The 22,866-nt window shown below is 39.1% G+C and overlaps 1 protein-coding gene across 6 annotated transcripts in view; it reads right to left on the bottom strand.

Annotated features, from left to right (window-relative positions):
• Window positions 1–22,866, bottom strand: part of LAMA2 (laminin subunit alpha 2) — a 1,237,914-nt gene that overhangs the window by 96,126 nt on the left and 1,118,922 nt on the right. For all 6 annotated transcript variants that reach the window (XM_077486899.1, XM_077486900.1, XM_077486895.1 and 3 more), the window contains 4 exons: window positions 21,868–22,011; window positions 13,838–13,971; window positions 6,771–6,930; window positions 96–220 (listed from right to left, as the gene is read on the bottom strand). In XM_077486899.1, the coding sequence (XP_077343025.1) occupies window positions 96–220; window positions 6,771–6,930; window positions 13,838–13,971; window positions 21,868–22,011 (563 nt within the window). The remainder of the gene's footprint in view (window positions 1–95; window positions 221–6,770; window positions 6,931–13,837; window positions 13,972–21,867; window positions 22,012–22,866) is intronic.

The raw sequence follows: 22,866 nt of genomic DNA on the forward strand, positions 1-22,866 counted from the left end.
AATATTGTTAAATATGCTCAAAAAAGGTGGGAAAGAATTTAGATTAAATGCCAAAGAACAAAACATAGGTGTTGTAAAAGAAAAGTATTATTTACCTAATTGAGCATCCTTTACAGTTGCCTTCTCGGTCCCTATAATTCCACAATCCAATAGGCTTATTATCAAGAAATGTTTCACCCATACAACCAGAGAATGTTGTTGTTTTTACTGCATCTGCCTTCTGAAATGAACAGGTTACAATTATTAACACTAAGCTGAGACAACATGCTGCAATTATTACATATTAATTGTAGTACATGCAAAGAAAACATACAGCCTTATTCAATAAAATCGTGCAATCTCTTAAAGTGGTGTAAATAAACTGCTAGTACAGGATTTCATAGCTCCAGTATAAGTACTATACTACTTTATTTTTTAAGATTTAATTGCATACTTTGTAACATCCCCATCATTACTATTCACAGAGTAATTTATACTATGCAAATGAAGTACTTAAAAAAAAACAGTTGGTGTTGATGTTCCTCTAAGTATAAAAGAAAAATAGTTGCATGCACAAAGGAATCCTTATTGTTTTTTCCAAACTCAAAGTAAGCAGGTACACAGGTTGAAATGCTGGGTAGTAATATAGCTGTTGCCCCAGCCAGGAGGAAAACAGTTAAGCTACCAGAGAGAGCCTTGCCTGCCTCTAAGAACCTTCCACATGTAGGGGGATTGCTGGGACCTGCAGTCCACCATAAAGAGCCCCAGCTCTGGAGCTCTGAGCTCTGCCACTGTGGACTCTGCTGTGTATAGACTCTTGCCTGTGCAGGCATGCTGGGGCAGCCACAAGCCTGATTTTAGGGCAGAGACTGTGCACTTTGTTTTGGAACTGTTATGTTGAGCGTTTCAGTAAAGCTTTTGAAAATTAGTTCTAGCCTGGTGTGAAGTTACTTAAAAGGGTGCATGCTGGTAATGGTATATGGAAGAATGGGGCACACACAGAGTGAAGTGGTGACATGCCATTCCAAGGGGTAACAAGTACAAGAGACGAATGATATGACAGCTAGACAGCAGAACAGCAGTACTGGCAGGGATGATGGGTCTTATACATTGTGAAGAAACTGGTCATTGGGGGACTGGACCCACCTGGCAGAGACCCTAGGGACCTAGCCGTATGATACGGAAGAGAAAAGAGTTAATTATGCATGCACATGGGGGTTTGCGCTGGTGCTCCACGGGACCCTATTCTGACAGATAGCAAGCAATTTTGCTGCAAGTTTGAAAATGACTTGCTAAGCTATTGCTGAACTTACTAGGCTTCACAAGTTTGTTGCACAATTGCAGAAAGTCCACATTGAATGACTCCAGATCAACTTTCTTTGAAAACATTCTGCATGTCAGCTGCAAGTTCTAGTTCAGTTATTTTCTTCAATAGTTATCCCACCACAGGGGTCACTGTGGTTAAATGTTCATGCTGTAAACGTGCAGAGCTCTTGCTATAGACTCACCAGTGCAACTTTGCTCTTGCTAGAGACTTGACACCCAAAATTGCTACAAATTGAAAAAGTGTCACCTAGAACTTATGCTTCAAGTGCTCTGCAAGTGTACAACCTGCCAGTAAAAATGTGCAGCATTTTAACAGACTTACAGTTCAACACTGCCACAAATTTGTGGTAAGTTATCATTGCTATCTGGGCTCTCACTGGGAAATAGATGGATAAGTCAAGCTGGACTGGTGCAACAAGACACTGTTCTGTGGTGTCTACTTCAAAATGTCACATGGCTGAGCAGGTGTATGCATCGTGAGACCGGGAGGCACCTGTATGACAGCTTCCCACTATGATAAAGAGACACCAGGATGTATGTCTTGCTTCTCAGTTGAGGTACTGCCATAATGTTGGTGCCACATAAATGAGGCCCCATCTGGTCGATGGCATTAGTGAGTGCATACACTGGAGAGTCTGAAGGCAGGAGGAAAGTGAAAGTGAGCAAAAAGGCCCCGTGTGCACTGGGCAAGTTGGCCCCACCCATAAATACTGTAAACTTATGGCAGCTAAATAGAGTACTTAGTGGGCAAACCTAACCAAGCCACTCTATATATACTGTATACAAAATGCATTCATGATCAACTGATCTTTGGACTTATGCTGACATACGGTAACATACGGTGGCCCCTGCAGCTACCTCTATTTATCATAGTGATGGACAGAGGTCCAAGAAAAAAGCCAGACGGACAATGTGTGTTCAGGAGATTGAAATCTTTAGAGCCATCTAAAGTTGGTCATAGATGGAACAAAATTCATCCGGTTCAGCTGAGACCGTGCACATTTTGACCAATCTATGGCAGGTCCTGTTCAAGAGAAGTCAACCTACTGATTGACTGCTCGTGAACAGGATTGCTTGAAAATGTACAGGCTGCAGCACTGATTAGTTTATTCTGACAGCGAAGGAGCTCAGCTGACTCCTCCACTGTCAGAATACAATGGCAAAGCAGGCAGGATTCCACCCTCCACCTCACTTGAGTGGTCCAATGTTAGTACAGCAATCTCCTCTTCTGTGCAATTGTGTTTGTGTTTGCCCCCTCATAGCCAGAGAGAGCTGCACTAGTTTACATTTTTAGGCTTTCTTTCCTTTATTTTAACCTGGTGGTCTGGCCAATAATTCAGTTGTTTTTTTGGAAAAAAAAGAGCTCTCTTGCATATGTAACAATTAGAAGGATGAGGCTAATTATTTACCACTGACAGTGATGCTTACAATGATCAGCTTTTATTTTTATTTTTTTATGTAAAGCCATTTTCCAAGAAAAACAAAACAAAAAACGTTGCTGTAACTGTTTATAAAGTGTGAGCTGGAGTTTGACTTAAATTTTTTTGTGTTTCTAAATCTCATAATACATCCAACACTTCCTTCCCCCGGATTAAGAATACTGCTTTCCAAAGGAGCCTCTTGTGCTCCTTCAACTGGAGTTGGGGCACTCTAATACAGGAGGTGTTTTACTGGCCAGATCACAAGGTGGGAACAGGGAAGGAAGGGTCCACCACATCTAATGATTGGTAAGCTGCAATATATTACATTTTTGGTTTTGTGTTTATTGCCACTTTAACTAGAAAAGGTTGATTCTAATTAGATTTTTCTTTCTCTGCCAACTTGTTTCTTCAGAAGGAGGCAGGAAATTAGCATTTCTGTAGATATCATCGTCTTGGTATGGTGTTGCCTATTTTACTTGCTTGAGACTGTGAAGATCAGTTCATCTGTCAGTGACTTGCAGTATCCAAACATGTTTTATTATCTATTATTGATTATTGTGCTTTGAAGTTTTTTCATGCGGGGGCAATATGTTTGGGCATAAACATTGTGTTACTTTTTATTTTAGGAAAGGAATGGCTGTAAATAAATATATAAAAAGTAACCCAGAAGTACCCTTTACTTTCCACACTGTGCCCTCAGATTGACAAATTGTCAAGAATGTTAAAAGCCAAATGTCAGTATAGTCACAGAATGTTCTTAGATGTAGCTAATTAGCCTGCCATCTGCCCCTACTAGTCAGCAGTTTCTAATGTGCTTTGAAAACAAAGCATTCTCTTATTTGAAATCAAGCTTTCCCATAGAATAAACCAGTTTTCATTTATTTTATAGTGAAAGGCATATTGTTTTAGTTTTCTTTTCCTAAATTTTTACCATTGGTTGAGCAAAATGTATTACTGGCCCTACATTCAGTGGGCTTTTTTTTATAATCATGGATTATTTTATAGCAAAACACAGTACAATTAAACAAGCATTGTGTTAAACCAAATCATGTTCAAATAGACTATATTAGAAGCCTGTAATTTAGCTTATCGAGTAAATATAATCAATATTTATAGACATATTACTATTTATCAGGCAAGTTGACAAGGTATTCCTTTTTGTGATTAAATTATAACAAATAACTTGGAGCTTCAAACATATAAAGAATTTATCAAGTACAGAATACATTTTCAGGGGGTAAAGAAAGACAAGTTAAAAAACAGAAGTGCGCAGAACATGTGAATCTCTGGTGACAGACTCACTGGTATATAAGAACCGTTGGGAAGTTAGAGGCTTGAAGGCTTTAGATGCATTTAGACCATATCTTGTTGAATATTAATAGAGTACAATGTAGGTGTTCAGTAAACTGTTGCATTGTAGAGATAAAATGCCATTTACGAAACAAAGCATTTGTGTCCAATAGAGGGGGAGATTTGCAGTATATTGGAAGATGATAAGCAACATTTTTAAGATGGATCAACATTTGGCCGGTTTAGCAGGGACTGTATGAATTTTGATTAATTTATTGCAGTTCCTGCTCGACAGGAGTCAATCTATCAACTTCTGTCGAGCAAAAATGTTGAAAAACTTTTGTTGATGTAGAAGTGCCTCTGTCAGAATACAACTTCACAGCAGGGAGGATTCCTCTATTCAACGTGCTTATGTGAATAGGGAAATCTGTTTGTTTTTCGATCAGCTCGCTGGTTGATAAAAAAAAATAAAAAAAAAAAAAGTCATCAATGGCCAGCTTTAGTCTATTCATTTGTTTGACCATAGCATGTATATATTAAAATACAACTAAAGGCAAACATTTTCTTTTAGTTTTGGACAGAGTGGAGAGGGGTTATAACCCATGTCATGTTTTTATTGTTGTCTATGCCCCTATTAGGGAGATTCACTCTATCTATTTGCTCTGTTTACCATTATCATTGTAAGTAAAAGTAAAAGAAAACACAGAATTTTGGGTTGTCCCAAGAACAGTAATAAAGGGGAAATCTTCCAATGGGAACACTAGTTCAGGTGATCTTGAGGTCCCTAATGGATTCCCCAAATTGCAGGGATTTCCTCTCACTTCCTGTTTTGACTATGGACAGGAAGTAAAAGAAAATCACTCCAATGGGACCCATTTTACATTTTGAATGCATTTTTTTTGTGCTGTTTTTTTTTAAATTGTAGGTGATGTTGAACAGAAGCTTCCATGGAGAGGTTTCTCTTAGTTTTGGGTCTAAAACAAGCAGTATAAGCACACCATCAACTAAGTCAATGTAATATAAGATTTTCTTTACTTGCTGGGGCTTAAAGGAATCTCTCCTGATTAGTTTTATGTGCAAAGTCCTGGCTCTCATAAAATGTTTTTTTGGTTTACTAATCTTTCTGTTTGTATGCTATTGTGATGAGGAGCGGGTGGCATTTTGTAGTCCTACTATACTTCCTGTCTTAGAGTAACAATATTGCTTCTTTAAAGACACAGTACAGTGAGTTAGTATTATTACCCTAGGGCGGGAAATGTGGTACTTGCAGAATAACCAAGTGAAAATATAATAAATCCCTGAAAAAAGTGAGTGCAGCTATTAAATCTTAGATGGGTATACTACAGTATATTACAATTATATTTTTAGGTTTAGATACAGATAAAGAAGACATGCCTCTCCTGTCCACTTGTCCAGCACAGTAGATATACAGAATTGTATTTGTATAGCTGATGTACATAGGATATGCCTTCCATTATATGTATGTCAGGGCTGGGTTCAGCCCTTCCTTCTCTGAGCTGGCCACTGAGCTGTCAGCTACTTGCCAGCTCCTATCTCTTCTCAGCTGTTGATGATATCCTGCTTGTCAGTCCTGCCTACATAAGCCCTCCAGCCGAGAGGATCTCTGCCTTCACCTTAGTCAACATCACAGAGACACACTCCTGCATTCCTGTTAAAAGACTTACTTGGCTGACATCCCTTCTGGTTCCAGATCCTGCCTGCTGTTTTACTACTCTCATCTCCGGCTCCCTGATGTTTGGCTTGTCTGACTATCTGTTCAGGTTCCAGAACTCTGGCTATGTTTTGATTATGTTTGTTCTATTTACTTTTATTATTAAACAAGTGTGATTTAACTGTACTTCTGTCTTGGTCTGATTTCATGGTTTCTGACAGTGTATTTTAATACTGGGTATTGGCTTCAGGGAATAAAAAAAAGACTGCAGCTCCCTCATCCCAAGTAACCAGCCAAATGCAGACAGGCAAAATGGCTTTCTTAAATTCAGTGCCCCAAAAGTAGTTACAGAGATGCAAAGGGACTTATGTTGCATTCCCAGACCATATCTGACATAGAAGTATTTGGTACCCACAAACTGTTATAAAAACAGGGGCCTATTAAGTCCCCTCTTGAAGTATACATTAGATGCTGGAGTAAATAAGTATTTGTATTAATATGGTGGCTACACCATGGGGCACTGTTTTTCCCATTGACAACAATGATGGGGCATTATTCATCCCACTGATTACAATGTTCAGACACTGTTTCTCCACAAGACACCAACAATAGAACACTGTTTCTCCACTTGAAACCAACAATGGAGTACTATTTATGCCACCCATATCAACAGTGAATCACTGTTCCCTCCACTGACACCAATTATGGGGTATCCTTTCAATGACTACAGTCAGTAGGTCTCCACCAACCATGGGACATTTTTTACTCCCACTCACCATGGGACCAGGAGAACACACACATTGATCCCAGGGCATTTTCTGCTCCTACTTGCCACAGTCTGGCATTCTAGAGTCTGAAGCAAGAGAACTGGGCCCTTTGTTTAGAAAGTTTCCTTCATGAAATAATATACAAGAAAAGAGAAGGTAGGAAAAAGCATGGAAATATTGTGTTGAAAAAAAGTGTTTCATTTGTAATAAACGTGACACATTTAAACCCCACATTGTATTCAAAAATACTTGTCTTATCGCTCTATAAACATGTAAGGCCACCATGTCATGATTTATTTTTATTTTTTTAATTACCTTTACTTTTTCAGTCAAACCACCAACAAAAAGATAAGCATTTGCATCAACATCCAGAATGGTATAACCAGGCTGCGCAGTGGAGCTGTATAAACTGGGCATCATATTGGCTTTAGGTCCTTCAAGTGCTAAAACTGAAATGGTTCCATTAATTCCTGCCCTACAATACAAAATAAATGTTGCCAAAATGTAAGATAACTGTTAAAAAAATTCAAGAAGAATAATTTAGATAATATACACTTATTCTTTGAAGATGTTTTTTACCAGCTGTAATTATATGAGTCAGTCAAATGCTTGGAAAAAAACTGAAATCCAACCCAAATGAAGTATTTTTTTTTACCATTACTATAATTTTACAAGTCAATCATTTAAGCCTTCTGTAGTAACTCTGATTAAACACAAATTTACACAATGCACCAGACTCTGCTACTATGAGGTAGATCTAGGCAGACTATCACCACCTACAGGCTTGATTGACAAGCTTTAGTTTATATTGTTATATGATTTTAGGCATCAGACAGTGTTAGTTCACGATTTGTAGTTACAACATTATAGTAAAACCAGTGTTGGCAGGCCATTAGAACCCATTTTTTTCTTGTTTGGTCTGTTTCTTTGTAAAACCAATAGGTACAGAGTTCTGTTTAAGCTTCAGTTCTATTGTCCCCTTTTGCCCTCTTTATCTGCAATCTACAATCATTTGAGATACTACAAAACAGTGATCTGCTACTACAGTCTTTAGTGAAAGACAATGGGTCTGATTTACAGGTGCATAAAGTAAGGATGAAACAGCTAATCATATATGGGGGGAAGCTTTAAAACAAAAAGCTTTTCTATACACACTTAAAGGCAGGGCCGTCTTTAATATTGATTGGACCCTGGGCAAAAATTTTCTTAGGGCCCCCCTCCCCCCATGCAATTTCGCTCTCCGCCTTCTCTGAGACATACAATAAATAGCAGCTAGACTTAAAATAAGATTACTGTATCAGATCAGGCAGTGATTGCGATTGGTTGCCAGAGGTTACAGCATATCATTACTGCTTACTGACTGGTTGCTAGAGGTTACAGCACTCCTTAAGGCTCACTGATTAGTTGCTAGAGGTTACAGCACATCTTCTCCTAACTGCAGGGGGGCATGATATACCTATGAATGCTGCCTTTATTTACATTTCAATGCAGTTGGCCTCAGCTATTTACATATGCATGTCACTGCTATTTACATATGAATGCCAGTATTTACATGTAAACACAGGTCTGCAGGTGAGTCATATGTACACAACAATAGGGCAGAGCTGTGCAGCATTAGTAGCAGCACAGGACTAAAACTTCAAGGGACAAGGGAATGTAAACTGGGATAGTTGGCAAGTATGAGGCAGCTGCTTTGGGCCCCACAACAATGACAGGGCCCAGGGCAGCTGCCCTCTTTGCCCTGCCTTAAAGACGGCCCTGCTTAAAGGTTTAATGTGTTTACAGAATTATATCACTGTGCCCAATAATAGTATACTTTTCTGTCCTTTATTCCATGACAGTAGAGGAGAATAATAAGGTAAATCCTAGAAGTAAAGTATCCATATATTGGATATAGCAAAAAAAAAAATGTATAATAATATAGAGAATGTGTATTTAGTTAAATTATTCCATTTTTAGTATCATAGATTGTAACTTTATCTTACAAAGTCCACTTAGTTTAGGAACAGAAAAATGTACTACGTTTGTGTTTTTATAACACTCATAAATTTCTACAATTTATTTTAGGATATGCAAGGCATATGGAAATGATGAAAAGGCCATATAAACATTTGTAGCTAAGAGGCTTGATGCAAATGTACGGCAAGTGCAATAACATACCATTAAATAGATGGTGGAGACAAAAAACTAACTGCACTTGTGGTTTGAGTGATGATCAAATGCATAAGAAATAAACCTATTAGACATCTTAATATGAAACTCAGCTTTCTGTAAATTTATCCTAACAGCAATGTCTTCCCTGTATACGAGGATGATTATAGTAGTAATCAATTTTTCCCCATGACTATGATGACTCAAATGAAAGATAAAGGGGAGATATATATTTACGGAACTCAAATTTCCAAGCTTGACATAATATTCTTTCAGAGCAGGATATAAATATGAAGGAATAACAACATCATTACACAGATACTCCTACAGTATATTATACCAGTATGATATAAGTCTAGCAATACTAATAAGGAGAAATGGTACTTTCTCTCAATAGATGTCATTTCTGTGAACCTTCTTACTCTAAACCCAATTATCTATGGCCGTTGTAATACAAAGGTTGACTTCATTAAGAAAAAGGATATAATAACATTCTTTTTATAACAGTTTGCATTCACCAACATGTGCACATTAAATATATGCATTAAAATAGGTCATGTAGAATGATGTTGTAGAAAATGCAATATCATGTACATGATTTAGGTAGGTCATAGGAACTCCTCACCTTACCAACAATGTCTCCCATGGCAACCAGGCTCAGACTAGCATTATGGGGATCTAAGGCCTAGTGACGCAGTACAAGAAGTGAAGGAGTTAATGCATGAGATCCTCACTCTGCTCATCGGGACCCCATTATGTTACTGGGAGTAAGGTAGACTGGTGGTGTGGGGGCAGGCTTCGTGTGAAGTATACAACCATGTGCATAGACGCTGTATGAACTTGCCCACACGTGCATCACACAGATCACTCCCTACTGCCTCTCATTTTGTGACTTGCCCAAATGTTACAATGTAGGAGATCACTGAAGAGGGAAGGTTGATACTCCTTTTAGACCCAGGCACCTACTGGAGCCGAAGGATTGCAGGCATACCCCTCTTTTAAGTACACAATGGGGGTTATTTACTAAAGCTGGAAAGTGCAAAATCAGGCTCACTTCTTCATAGAAACCAATGAGCTTATAGGTTTTATTACCAAAGATTAATTGAACAAGCTGGAGTTAGAAGCTCATTGGTTTCTATGCAGAAGTGAGCCTGATTTTGCACTTTCCAACTTCAGTAAATAAACCCCATTGTACTGCACTTTTTAATGATGAAGGGTACAGGTATTTGTTTTTTCTTGGAAAGTCTATTTTTCCTGGTATTGTGACATGACAAAAATATATTCATGCAGACTTGTAAAGCTTCTGAATGGTCCCATTTAATAATGTTCTATTAAAAACGTGTGCACTTTGGATCATTTTTAACCATGCATAGCCTGCCATGACTCATGGTGAATATTTTTATGCCATAATTGGTTTATACATTATTCATTTTACAGTATTTTCTGCTCAGACAGATTTTCTTAAAAAAAAAAAAAAAATAGGTGGGCCTCTACATCATAATTTTTCTGCTGATAATCATGCTATTGTTTTGGATCATCTTGTTATCATGAATTTGTCTATAGGGCACTGTAGGTCTTGACATACTTTGTATTGTGGTTTTAAATCACTCCTGTGAAATATAGTATAATCTTTTACTTCTAGTTCTGTGTTGTAGCCGGAATATTAAGATCCAATGACTGCTAATGATTATGCATATACAACGTACACGTTTATATATTTTTTTCCTGTTGAGCAGTGCTTCCAAACTAACAAACACCCCACAGCTTATTTCAGATTATTTCAGTGTGTACAAAGTTCAACATCTTAAAACTGAGAGGGTTTGCTTATGGCCTTTTTTGTTTTTAATACTATTTATTATATCTGTTGGGATATTTTGGCCATTTTCAACATATATCAATACTACCACAGCAAGTTAACTGTGCTTCTGAATAGGAAAAAATATATACTTCATTAGAAATGACAATTCATTTTAAAACTAAACTCTAGACATCTCAATTAACCGATTCAGCCCCGGAAGAATTTACTCCCTTCCTGACCAGAGCACTTTTTGCGATTCGGCACTGCGTCCCTTTAACTGACAAGTGCGACGTTGTACCAAAACAAAATTGATGTTTTTGCCCACATATAGAGCTTTATTTTGGTGGTATTTGATCACCTCTGTGTTTTTATTTTTGGAGCTATAAACAAAAAAAGAGCGCCAATTTTGAAAAAAAACACATTATTTTTTTATATTATATTCCCCAAAAATATATTAAAAAAAACTATTTTTTCCTCAGTTTAGGCGTGTTAGTCATGTTCCCTGTATTGCTTTCTTTTTTGTGATCCCGTTTTTATTTTAAAAGAATGAAAAATTATTTTTTATCCTGTACTTGCTGATTTTTATGCCAATAAACAGCCATCTTGTTATTTTTTATCTACACTATGGGAAGCTGTTTTTCTTTTTTGTCCCTCATGTTATCCTCCACATGAGCCTGGCTTTGCCTATTATTCTGGTTTGTGGTTGGAGTTGAATTTCTTCCATCCATCCTACTGAAACGTTGGAGACGTTGGAACCCTGTGGAGGATACAGACCATCTTTCCTGGGATCGGAAGACCTACAGTAATTCTAACGGCTGTTAGACCTGTGTGGATCCGTCTATTTCTTGATGCCCGTATGACATCATGGTTTTGGTAAGAGTATCCATCCTGTTTCTTTCTGCTTAGAACTCACTGCTTTTGAGAAGTCCTCAAGATTTCTTTGCTGTCTTTACGTCGTGTGAAACACTACATTTCACGTCCTGAGTGGACTCTAATGACTTTTTTGCATTTTATTTATTTTTTATTTTTGGATTTTATTGATTTTGTTTTCACATACTTGTCACGTATGTTCACTACATTTTTATAGTGCTACATTTATTGTTTATTTCTATTTATGAATTTGGTTATGTTCGTATGTAGCTGCTGTTTTGCACATTTTGATTAGCGCAATATCTTCCTATTTTGTTTTATATGGAGGAGGTATATACAGTCCCTGACAAAAGTCTTGTCGCTTGTGTACAAATTGACCTGAAGTGCCACTAAAATATATTTTTAATCAAGATTTTGTTACAAGAAATGGGTCATTTTAATCCCAACAGCTTTTGTAATGTTTCAGTGCAAAACGAAACTGACAAAAAGTATTCTAATATTCACAGTTTGGTAAAGCCCATTGAGTTAATTTTTGCCAAGACATAAGTGTTGTCGCCTTGTTATATGAGCTTCACCTGTGACTAATAATGGATCAATTAGGACTCAGGTGTGTATAAAAAGAACACCAGTACACTAGACCTTCTCAACTGCAACTAGACCTCTGCAAACATGCCTAAGATTCACCCGGAGACTAAAGTGTTGATTATCAAGAGGCTGAAGACCAGATCCACTGCTGATGTGGCAGACACCTTCAATGTGTCTCAGCGTCAAGTTCAGAGGATAAAAAAAAGATTTGAAGAGACTGGAGACATTTTGGACAAGGCCAGGTCAGGCCGACCCCGCAAGACAACTGCTCTAGAGGACCGTTTGTTGGCTTGAAAATCCAAGGCCAGCCCATTTTCCGCTGCAGAAGAGCTCCACGAGACCTGGTCACCTGAAGTCCCTGTGTCAACCAGAACAGTTTGTCGGATTCTGTCTCGAAAAGGCCTCCATGGTCGAATCAGTGCCCATAAGCCAGCACTAAACAAAAGACAATTGAAAAACCGTGTGGCATTTGCCAAGGGCCACAGCCTGCTAAAAGGATGGACTCTGGAAAAGTGGCAGAAGGTGTATTTTTCAGATGAATCGTTGAATTACACCACAGTCGCCGCAAATCGTGCAGGAGATCTACTGGAACCCGCATGGAGCCGAGATTTACCCAGAAAACAGTGAAGTTTGGTGGAGGCAAAATCATGGTCTGGGGTTACATCCAGTATGGCAGTGTGCGAAGGATCTGCAGGGTGGAAGGCAACATCAATAGTCTAAAATACCAAGAAATCTTAGCTACCTCTTATATTCCCAACCATAAAAAAGGCCACATTTTGCAGCAGGATGGTGCTCCATCGCATACTTCCATCTCCACATCAAAGTTCCTTAAGGCAAAGAAGATCAAGATGCTCCAGGATTGGCCAGCCCAGTCACCAGATATGAACATCATTGAGCATATGTGGTGTAGGATGAAAGATGAAGCATGGAAGATGAAACCAAAGAATATTGATAAACTCTGGGAGGCATGCAAGACTGTTTTCTTTGCTATTCCTGATGACTTCATCAATAAATTGTATGAATCCTTGCCAAACCGCATGGATGCTGTCCTTCAAGCTCATGGAAGTCATACAAGATATTAAATTTGGATCGCACAGCACCACTACTTAATTTGCTAACATATTTTTGGATTTTCAGTAAAGTTGTTCAATTTCTGTATAGGAGACAAAACTTTTGTCTTGCCAAAATTTGACCTGTCTGTCTTGATTAAATGATAAATCTTTTTTTTTATTTCAGTGCATTAAACATCATTTGGGAGGGATTTAGCTTTACATATGAGCTATTTCTAACACCAATTGATTAATTAAAAGTCAGGTTAATAGCAGGAGTTTCTACAAAATAGAGAAGCGACAAGACTTTTGTCAGGGACTGTATATGCAAGTTCATCCAGCTTGCATTGTAAAAAAAACTATTTGCCATTTTCGTCTACCATAGTCCTACTTCAGGAGAATACCACACCAGTGTAGACCAGAACAGAAACTCCCCTTGAATAAGAGGTAAAAAACGAATGGCATGCCTCTCTAACCAATCAATGCTTCATAAATCTGGTCACACTGGATGTGACATGTTTCTCCCACAGACAGACGAGGGCAGGATGAAAAGAAGCAATGTAGTCAAAGACAGATTGTCTTTTTAAAGCATTATTGATTCCCCTAACATTCCAAGAAAAAAGTCTAATTGGTCTGATTTACCATAGGTACAAGAGCAAAATTAAACTACTAGTCAACAGCAGAGGTGATCAAATACTCCCAAAAGAAATCTCTATTTGTGGGAAAAAGATGAATTTTATTTGGGTACAGTGTCACATGACCGTGCAATTTTCAGTTAAATTAACACAGTGCCGTATCACAAAAAATGGCCTGGTCATGAAGAGGGGTAAACCTTCCAGAGCTGAAGTGGTTAAATCCTTAAAATAGTTAGACATAGTCAAAAACATATACAAGGCACTTTTTTTCTTGTCAGCTGCTTCCATACTTACCGAGACGCTTCAACTCTGTACCAGTATTGATCATTAATATTGAGGTCAGGATATTCAACTCTTCCAACTCCTGATCCCACATCCCATAGAAAGTTGACTTTCCCTTTCCTCATTTCAATGGCTAAAAAGTCAGTCTAAAAATAATGAAGGTAGAAATCATTAATGTTCAGCAGGAGAATTTATTTTTTTAGAGTGACAATTCTCAGAAAACCTAGCTATTTTATATCCTAATACTATACAATACATGAAAATTGTCTTGCAATAATGAAATGTCAAATGTCACTTATAACTGAATATTTTATAAGTAAGCCTGTATTTTTCCCTCACCTATACAGTAGTAAAGTATACTGCATTAAAATAATCAAAGCTAGTGCCATATGCCTGTTATTCAGGTAAAATGTGTTGTAGAGGTTACAATGTTTCTTTATCGAGGTGTTTTATCTTTTGGAGCTATCGTTTTTTTTGTTTTGTTTTTTTGGACTGGGTTGCTGATTGATTGCTACCTTACAGGCAGCACAGTGGTTAGCATTCTTGTATTATGTTGATGCCTTGGTTTGAATTCTAACTAATGGCACCATCTGTATAACACTCAATTTGCCAACATGTACACATTCTTTTAACTTTTTTTGTTACTATATCTTACATTAATTTTCCCATCAAAATGTTCAGTTCATGCGCATAAATGTTACAAGGAAAAGCAATCATTAATTTATCACATAATGGCAGATTAGTTCAATCTGACAGGCCTTTATTTCTTATAAATTCACATGTATAAAATTCAAATTTATAATTAAAGTACAAAACACATCAAATATATACTGTACTGCTAAGCAGTAATATGTTATTTTCAATGCCTTTCAAAATATTTTAAAAAAAATAGAACAATTTCATATCTCAAAAACCACCTTAACCCAGAGAAAAGCACTTAAAACCAATACATTTCCATTATATTAAATATAAATATACTATATATGAAAACACAATATTGTACTGCCCCTCAAAAGATTGAACAATTGTCCAAAAAAGTCTAAGACCCTTTATTAGGGCTCTTTCACACCACATTTCCTGCGTTCCGGATGTGTACCTGCATGCATATTTACGTGCATTTTTTGATGCGTTCCAGTACATTTTTGATGCATTTGCCAAGTTCCAAATATATTCCATGCAGAAAAAAAATGCAATTTGCTCTATTTTTATTAACTGTACTGGAATGAACTGCAGTGGTGTAAACTGTGTCATTGGTATCCATGTAACCTACGTTTTTGATGCAGAAAAAAACTACACTGGACTGCATGTGGTGTAACCTGGCCCTTAATGATTGCATCAACAAATATGGCATATCCATGATTTCCTAAGTAAAACTGCTGTTTGTAAGCATCAGATGTTTATTGTAGGATGAAATGGCAAAAGGTTTAAATATATCTGTAATTTTATAAGAGTAGCAAGATCTAAAAGAGAATGGCATGTGTTTAAGTTGTATAAAGCAGTGAATTCAGGGAATATTAGGGAAAGCAGAAGCAATACCAAATCCCTAAAGGTAGTAACCCAATCTGTGCCTAATCCTGTGCAAGCTACTTCTTCTGGAGCAGTATGTTGCTGAAGAAGTGGCCCTCCTTACAGGCATGTCCCACACATGTTCTTACTAGCGATAGGTGAACGGTTCAGTTTTTTTTTGGTTGTTCAGACGTTCAGCGAACACCAAACAATATGTGGTGATTAGGGATGAGCTTCGTGTTCGAGTCGAACGTACGTTCGACTCGAACATTGGCTGTTCGGCCGTTCGGCGAATTCCGAACGTTTGGGCCGTTCGCGTCAAAATTCGAGTGACGCGCGCGCGGACCACAATGCACTGCGGTGGCGCAGTGCATTGCTGCCCCATGATTGGCCAAGCATGCACTGTGACCCCGCATGCTTGGCCAATCGCAGCGCCGGCAGCGAGGAGAGCCATGATTGGCCACAGGCATCCTGCCTGTGGCCAATCATAGCTCAGGCTGTGTAGTGCACGCCCCACACTATATAAGGCCGCCTTTGAGGCGGCTTCGTGTAGTGTGTTACTTAGCATCTGAAGCAGTGGGTGTTCTGTGTACCTTCAACACAGTACACACCAATCGTTTTGGCTGATTTCCTATCTTGCTGCTGTGTAGTGGTTGTTGTCTGTGCCCTGACTGCAGTATACACCACTATATTCACCTCACCTATATAGCTAGTGATCTAGCTTTAACCACTTAACAACTGCCCATTGCCGATTAACGGCTTCAGGGCGGTTGTTTAACTCTGAGAGGCTGTTAATTAACGGCCTCCCAGAATTCTGCTCTCGCGTGCCCCGAGGTGTGCGCACTCGAGAGCATCCGTGACCGCCGGGTCGCATCACGGATCACGGTAAACGGCCGCTCATAGCGGCCGTTTACCACGTGATTGCTCCGTCAAATGACGGAGTGATCACTTGGAAACAAACCGGCGTCATGTTATGACGCCTGTTCCTCCCTCCCCTCTCTGTACCGATCGGTACAGCGGAGGGGAAAGAGATCGGTGTCAGCAGCGATGTGGGCTGCATCTGCAGTGCCCACATCGCTGCTCACCGAATTTAACCCCTCAATTCCCTGCCAATACTCTGCAATACCAGTGCATACTCTGCAGTACCCTGCCATTACTCTGCAGTACCCCGCCATTACTCTGCAGTGCAGTACCCTGCCATTACTCTGCAGTGCAGTACCCTGCCATTACTCTGCAGTACCCCCCATTACTCTGCAGTAACCCCCATTACTCTGCAGTACCCCCCAATACTCTGCAGTACCCGCCATTACTCTGCAGTACCCGCCATTACTCTGCAGTACCCCCAATACTCTGCAGTACCCTGCCATTACTCTGCAGTGCAGTACCCTGCCATTACTCTGCAGTACCCCCAATACTCTGCAGTACCCTGCCATTACTCTGCAGTACCCCCAATACTCTGCAGTACCCTGCCATTACTCTGCAGTGCAGTACCCTGCCATTACTCTGCAGTACCCCCAATACTCTGCAGTACCCTGCCATTACTCTGTAGTACCCCCCAATACTCTGCAGTACCCTGCTATTACTCTGTAGTACCCCGCCAATACTCTGTAATACCCTGCCATAAATTGCCATACCCAGCCATACTCAGAGATACCCAGCCATACTCGGTGATACCCTGAAATACCCAGCCATAGACGCCCCCCACCCCTCACCGCCCTCCGGTGCTTCTACCAACTCGCCAGTACGATCAAAGCCAGAATCTTTTTTTTATTTTTTATTTCAGGCTTCCCAGCCTAGAGGTGAGATGTGGGGTCATATTGACCCCCCAGATTTCACTGTAAAGAGGACCTGTCACCCCATATTCCTATTACAAGGGATGTTTACATTTCTTGTAAAAGGAATAAAAGTGATCAAAAATATATTTTTGGGGAAAAAAATGTCAAACTAACATAAATAAAGTAAAATGAACAATAAAAAAATAAAATTAAAATTAAAGCGCCCATGTCCCCATGTGCTCGCATGTGCCACACATGTGAGGTATCGCCGAGAATGTTAGAGCGAGAGCAATAATTCTAGTCCTAGACCTCCTCTGCAACTCAAAACATGAAACCAGTAAAAAAAAAATTAAAGTGTCGCCTATGGGGATTTTTTAAGTAGCGACGTTTGGCGCCATTCCACGGGCATGTGCAATTTTGAAGAGTGACATGTTTGATATCTATTTACTCAGCATAACTTCATCTTTCACTTTATGCAAACATTGGGCTAACAAGTGGTTAATAATAGAGCTTGCAGTCAGTAGTGTTAGGAGATAGTGCGTGCTGTCTGCGTGCTCTGTACCCAGTACATACCGCTATAATATAGGGCAGGCCCCTACTTTCAAACATCCAACTTACAAACATCTCCTACTTGCAAACGCAAGGAGACAGCAGCAAGTGAGATGAAAAAAGATGGACGACAAAACAAATTATACAGGGGTGATAACCCTTCCCTATGTTTTCCAAAAAGCTTAAAGATTTTTTGACTGGAGCTACACTTTAAAAATGTACCGGTTGAAAATGACAAACAGATTCAACTTAACACAACAAACCTACACAGTCCCTGTCTTGTTTGCACCGCCTGTATACTGCTGTTCTGAGTATATAGGGCCTGGGGGCCACACGCATTTCCTTTTTTTAATATGGGTACGGGGTTCCCCTTAATATGCGTACAAGACCCAAATAGGCTGGTAATGGGCAGGGAGGGCTACCCATGCCATGTTTCTCAATGATTTTCAACCATATTGCAGGAACCAGATATAACATTAAAACCGCAAGCAGTTTTAAATGGTGTTATTTCCGTTTAATGTCATTTTGTGCAGGGACTGTTCTAAACACGGGAAACACGTGGCACTTCACAGGCATACTACAGACACCCCCCAGGCACCATATTTAAAGGAATATTTCACTTTTTTTTTTTCACTTTAATCGTCATTAAAATCAGTGCTCCCGCCAAAACGGCAGTTTTTGAAACTTTTTTTTGCAGTGACCCATGTCCCCTGAGGCAGGAGGCAGGTCCCCAAACCCTTTTTAGGACACTATCTTGCATATTAGCCGTTAAAATTAGCACTTTCCAATTCGAACGTTCGAGTCCCATAGACTTCAATGGGGTTCTAACGTTCGTACCGAACGCGGGGGTCGTTCGCAAGTTCTGGTGCGAACCGAACCGGGGGGTGTTCGGCTCATCCCTAGTGGTGATCGCAGCAAATTCGAAAGCCGCGGAACCCCGTTAATGTCTATGGGATACTAAGGCTTAATGTACATGGGATGTTTTTACAGCCTCTCCTGAACGATTTAACTTGACAGATAGTAACCCATGTTTAAAACGTCAGTTTTGCCACGTTTACATGCTGCATTTAGCCGCGTTTGTTTTTACATACGTTTGAAAACATATATAGATTTTTTTTCAAAATAGTCAAAAATGAAAAACTCCTGTAAATGAAATGCAACTAAATGCATTTAACCGCATTTAGAGGTGTTTGGCACTTGAACTCTGGCTATGTTTTGACTACGTTTACTCTGTTTACCTTTTTTATTATTATTAAACAGTGTGATTAAACTGTAGTTCTGTCTCAGTCTGATTCATGGTTTCTGACAGGGTGGGGGGCTAATCGGAATCTGGAAGCCCCCTTTAACAAGGAGACCCCCAGATCCCGACCTTCCCCCTATGTGAATTGGTAACGGGTACATTGTACCCCTACCATTTCACAAAAAAAGTGTCAAAAATAGTAAAAAAGACAGGAGACACTTTGGGGCAAGTCTTTTATTAAAAAATAAAAATGTCCCAGGATGTAGATCCATCTCAAGCCACCCGACGAGCAGAAAAAAAAAAGCCGCAACAGCTCCGCCTCCATGGGAGGCTCCTACCAAATGACGCTTTTTATCAATGACAGCTGTTATATAGCTGAGGGCAGGGCCACTAGGTCACATAAATGGGTGACCCCGCCTTCCTCTGATATAACATGGCGTTAGAGGGGGGTGGGGTCACCAATTTACGTCACTGAGTGGCTCCACCCTCAACTATATAACAGCTGTCTTAGAGAAGAAGCATCACTCGGCAGGAGTCTCCCATGGAGGCAGAGCTGTTGGTTTTTTTTGGGCTCCCCCCTAGGGGGAGGTTGGGATCTGGAGGTCCCCTTGTTAAAGGGGGCTTCCAGATTCTGATTAGCCCCAGGCCCACAGACCCACACAACCACCGGCAAGGATTGTGGGGATGAAGCCATTGTCCCCATCAACATGAGGACAAGATGATTTGGGGGGCTACTCCAAAGCACCCTCCCTATGTTAAGGGCATGTGGCCTGCTACAGTACAGGATGGGGGGAGCTCTCTTGTCCCCCCTCTTTTCCTGTGGCCTGCCAGGTTGCGTGCTCAGATAAGGGTCTGGTATGGATTTTGGGGGGACCCCTACACAATTTTTTTTTTAAATTGCCACAGTGTTCCCCTTAAAATCCATATCAGATCTGAAGGGGGGACCCCTACACCCTTATCTGAGAACGCAACCTGTTAGGCTGGTATGGATTTTGGGAGGACCTCACAGAATTAAAAAAGAAATTTGGTTCTGGGTTCCCCTTAATATCCATACCAGACCCAAAGTGCCTGATAATGGACTGGGGGCCCATTCCATCTTTTTCAAGAAGTTTTACCTATATTGCCGAGACCTGACAATTCATTACAGTCGCAATCAGTTTTAAATTACTTTTTTTTCCTTAGAAATTTCATTTTGCTGTGGTATTGTTCTAAACATGGGAAAAATGTGTCACTTTAAAGGCATACTATAGACACCCCCCAGGCATGCTATTTAAAGGAATATTTCATTTTTATTGTTTCACTTTAAACGTTATTAAAATCACTGCTCTCGAAAAAACTGCCATTTTTTAAACTTTCTTTTGCATTGATACATGTCCCCTGGGGCAGGATCTGGGTCCCCAAACACTTTTTATGATAATAATTTTGGGGGGACCATTACACAATTTTTTTTAATTGCCACAGGGTTCCCCTTAAAATCCATATCAGACCTGAAGGGGGGACCCCTACACCCTTATCTGAGAACGCAACCTGTTAGGCTGGTATGGATTTTGGGAGGACCTCACAGAATTAAAAAAGAAATTTGGTTCTGGGTTCCCCTTAATATCCATACCAGACCCAAAGGGCCTGATAATGGACTGGGGGCCCATTCCATTTTTTTCAAGAAGTTTTACCTGTATTGCCGAGATCTGACAATTCATTACAGTCGCAATCAGTTTTAAATTACTTTTTTTCCTTAGAAATTTCATTTTGCTGTGGTATTGTTCTAAACATGGGAAAAATGTGTCACTTTAAAGGCATACTATATACACCCCCCAGGCATGCTATTTAAAGGAATATTTCATTTTTATTGTTCCACTTAAAACGTTATTAAAATCACTGCTCTCGAAAAAACTGCCATTTTTTAAACTTTCTTTTGCATTGATACATGTCCCCTGGGGCAGGATCCGGGTCCCCAAACACTTTTTATGATAATAATTTATATAAGCCTTTAAAATGAGCACTTATTATTTTTCATGTTTATGTCATATAGACTTTAACGGTGTTTGTGTGTACATCCAATTTTTTTGCCTGTTCGCAAGTTCTGGTGCGAGCCGAACCGAACCGAGGGGGAGGGGGGGTGTTTCGGCTCATCCTTCGTTCCTACACCTTTTCAAAATATGATACAAGCTTGTTTCTGCTAGGAAAGCCTATGAAAAATAGTTTTCCCTTTTTGCTATGCTGTACTAAAGATTATATTCATTTTGCATTCTTAATCATGTTCAAGGAAAATTTAAAACAAAAAACAGGACTTTTGCAACTCAAGGGAGGTGTCAGCTTGAGAAACACCAAGCCTCACAGGCTCAGCAGTGCCCTAAAAGTACCACATCCTGGTATCACCTGTTATTAAAGACTGGAATATTGGTAACGCAATACAGTAGGACCCCCAATGTGCAATGCATAATGGGGTTGATTTAAATACACTCTTAATTTTACAAGTGAAGTTGTACTTTTTACTTAGCATAGTGAATCTAGTGAAACTTCACCTGCAAAGATCTCCCGATTATGTGAAATGAACATAAAAAACAATTTATTTTTTTGCCTGCGCATGACTGGATGATGGAAGGCAGCAGTGCTTCACCTCAATCACTAAGAACTGGGAAAAAGTATTTTGCCGAGTACAACTGCATTGCATTGGAACAACCTATTCCCCTTTAGCAAATCAACCCCAATGGGTCTAAATTTAGAACTTAGACCTATTTTAGTTTTTTTACTGTAACACTCTTAGGTTTGGTTGACCTAAGCAACAGTTTATTTTTCAAGCGTTTCTATGAGGTTTGATTTTTCACTTTTAAAATGTTCTAAAATAAATTGAAATGAAAAGTAGAAAAAGCTCATATATCAAATACAAGTGACATAATTATGATGCTAAATAACAGAGAAAAAGGACAAATACAAAGATAAAAGACAAGGTCTGTACACAGAAGTATACTTACAAATTTATTGCTTCCAAGGTAAAACAATAGATTATCAGGTGTATCTGTTTTCACATTAAGAATAATGGTATTATATCTGCCTTTCTTGATATCAGGTTTATAGGTACGAATGCAGTCCCCTCCTGAAGACACTGAAACTTTGATCTGCAAATGCAAACAAGACGGTAAGCACAGCAAAGTAAATGTCAAAGTAAGGCACTAATGTGACACACTTTTTCCTTGATTTTCAAAATTTAAAACAACTTTGACAAGAAGTAAATTAATTGTCACTCACACACTTGGGGGACCTTTATAATTACATCCTTTAGCTGAAAAAATGTTGATCAAAGAGGTTCACTTCCAGCATTTTTTTAAAAAAAATTGGTGATACTTTTAGGGGTTTCTCCTTCATGGCACTTAAATCATATTCATATCATATGCCTGCAAGGTGGTTTGAAGTGGCACCCAACAGAGAGACTATGTTAATAAATGTGCCTTGCTCGCTTTCTGCTATGACTTAAGGCCGTGTCTCAAGACATCCACATTGTATTTTGTGAGGCAGACATGAGATGACATCAAAGGGAATCTATCGTAATACAAAAACCTGTTTAAATTTTTAGTTTTCCCTGATGTAGTTCTTGCAAATGCTTTGTTGACACCTTAAAAGAAAGCTTACGGGAAGGACTTGCTAAAGAAACACAAAGCATAAAATATGAATGTTTTTTGGGTGGTTTTCATAGATCTGTTGTAAGAATGTCAGTGTTGCTAGTTTCTATGTTGTGTCCTTAACATATTTGTCAGTTCTTCTTATCATTTTGTCATGTGTTAATGTTTGAAGCAGTGCACATTAACCACCTAAAGACCAGGCATTTTCTGGCACTTTTTGGTTACATGTGAAGATCTGCTTTTTTTGCCAAAAAAATTTGTCAGAACCCCCAAACATTTTATATATATATATATATATATATATATATATATATATATATATATATATATATAGATTTAATTTAATGCAAAAAA

Source organism: Lithobates pipiens, unplaced genomic scaffold (genome assembly GCF_037356315.1).
Source record: "Lithobates pipiens isolate NorthernLeopardFrog02 unplaced genomic scaffold, aLitPip1_a1.2 Scaffold_18, whole genome shotgun sequence".
Taxonomy (NCBI): Eukaryota; Metazoa; Chordata; class Amphibia; order Anura; family Ranidae; genus Lithobates; species Lithobates pipiens.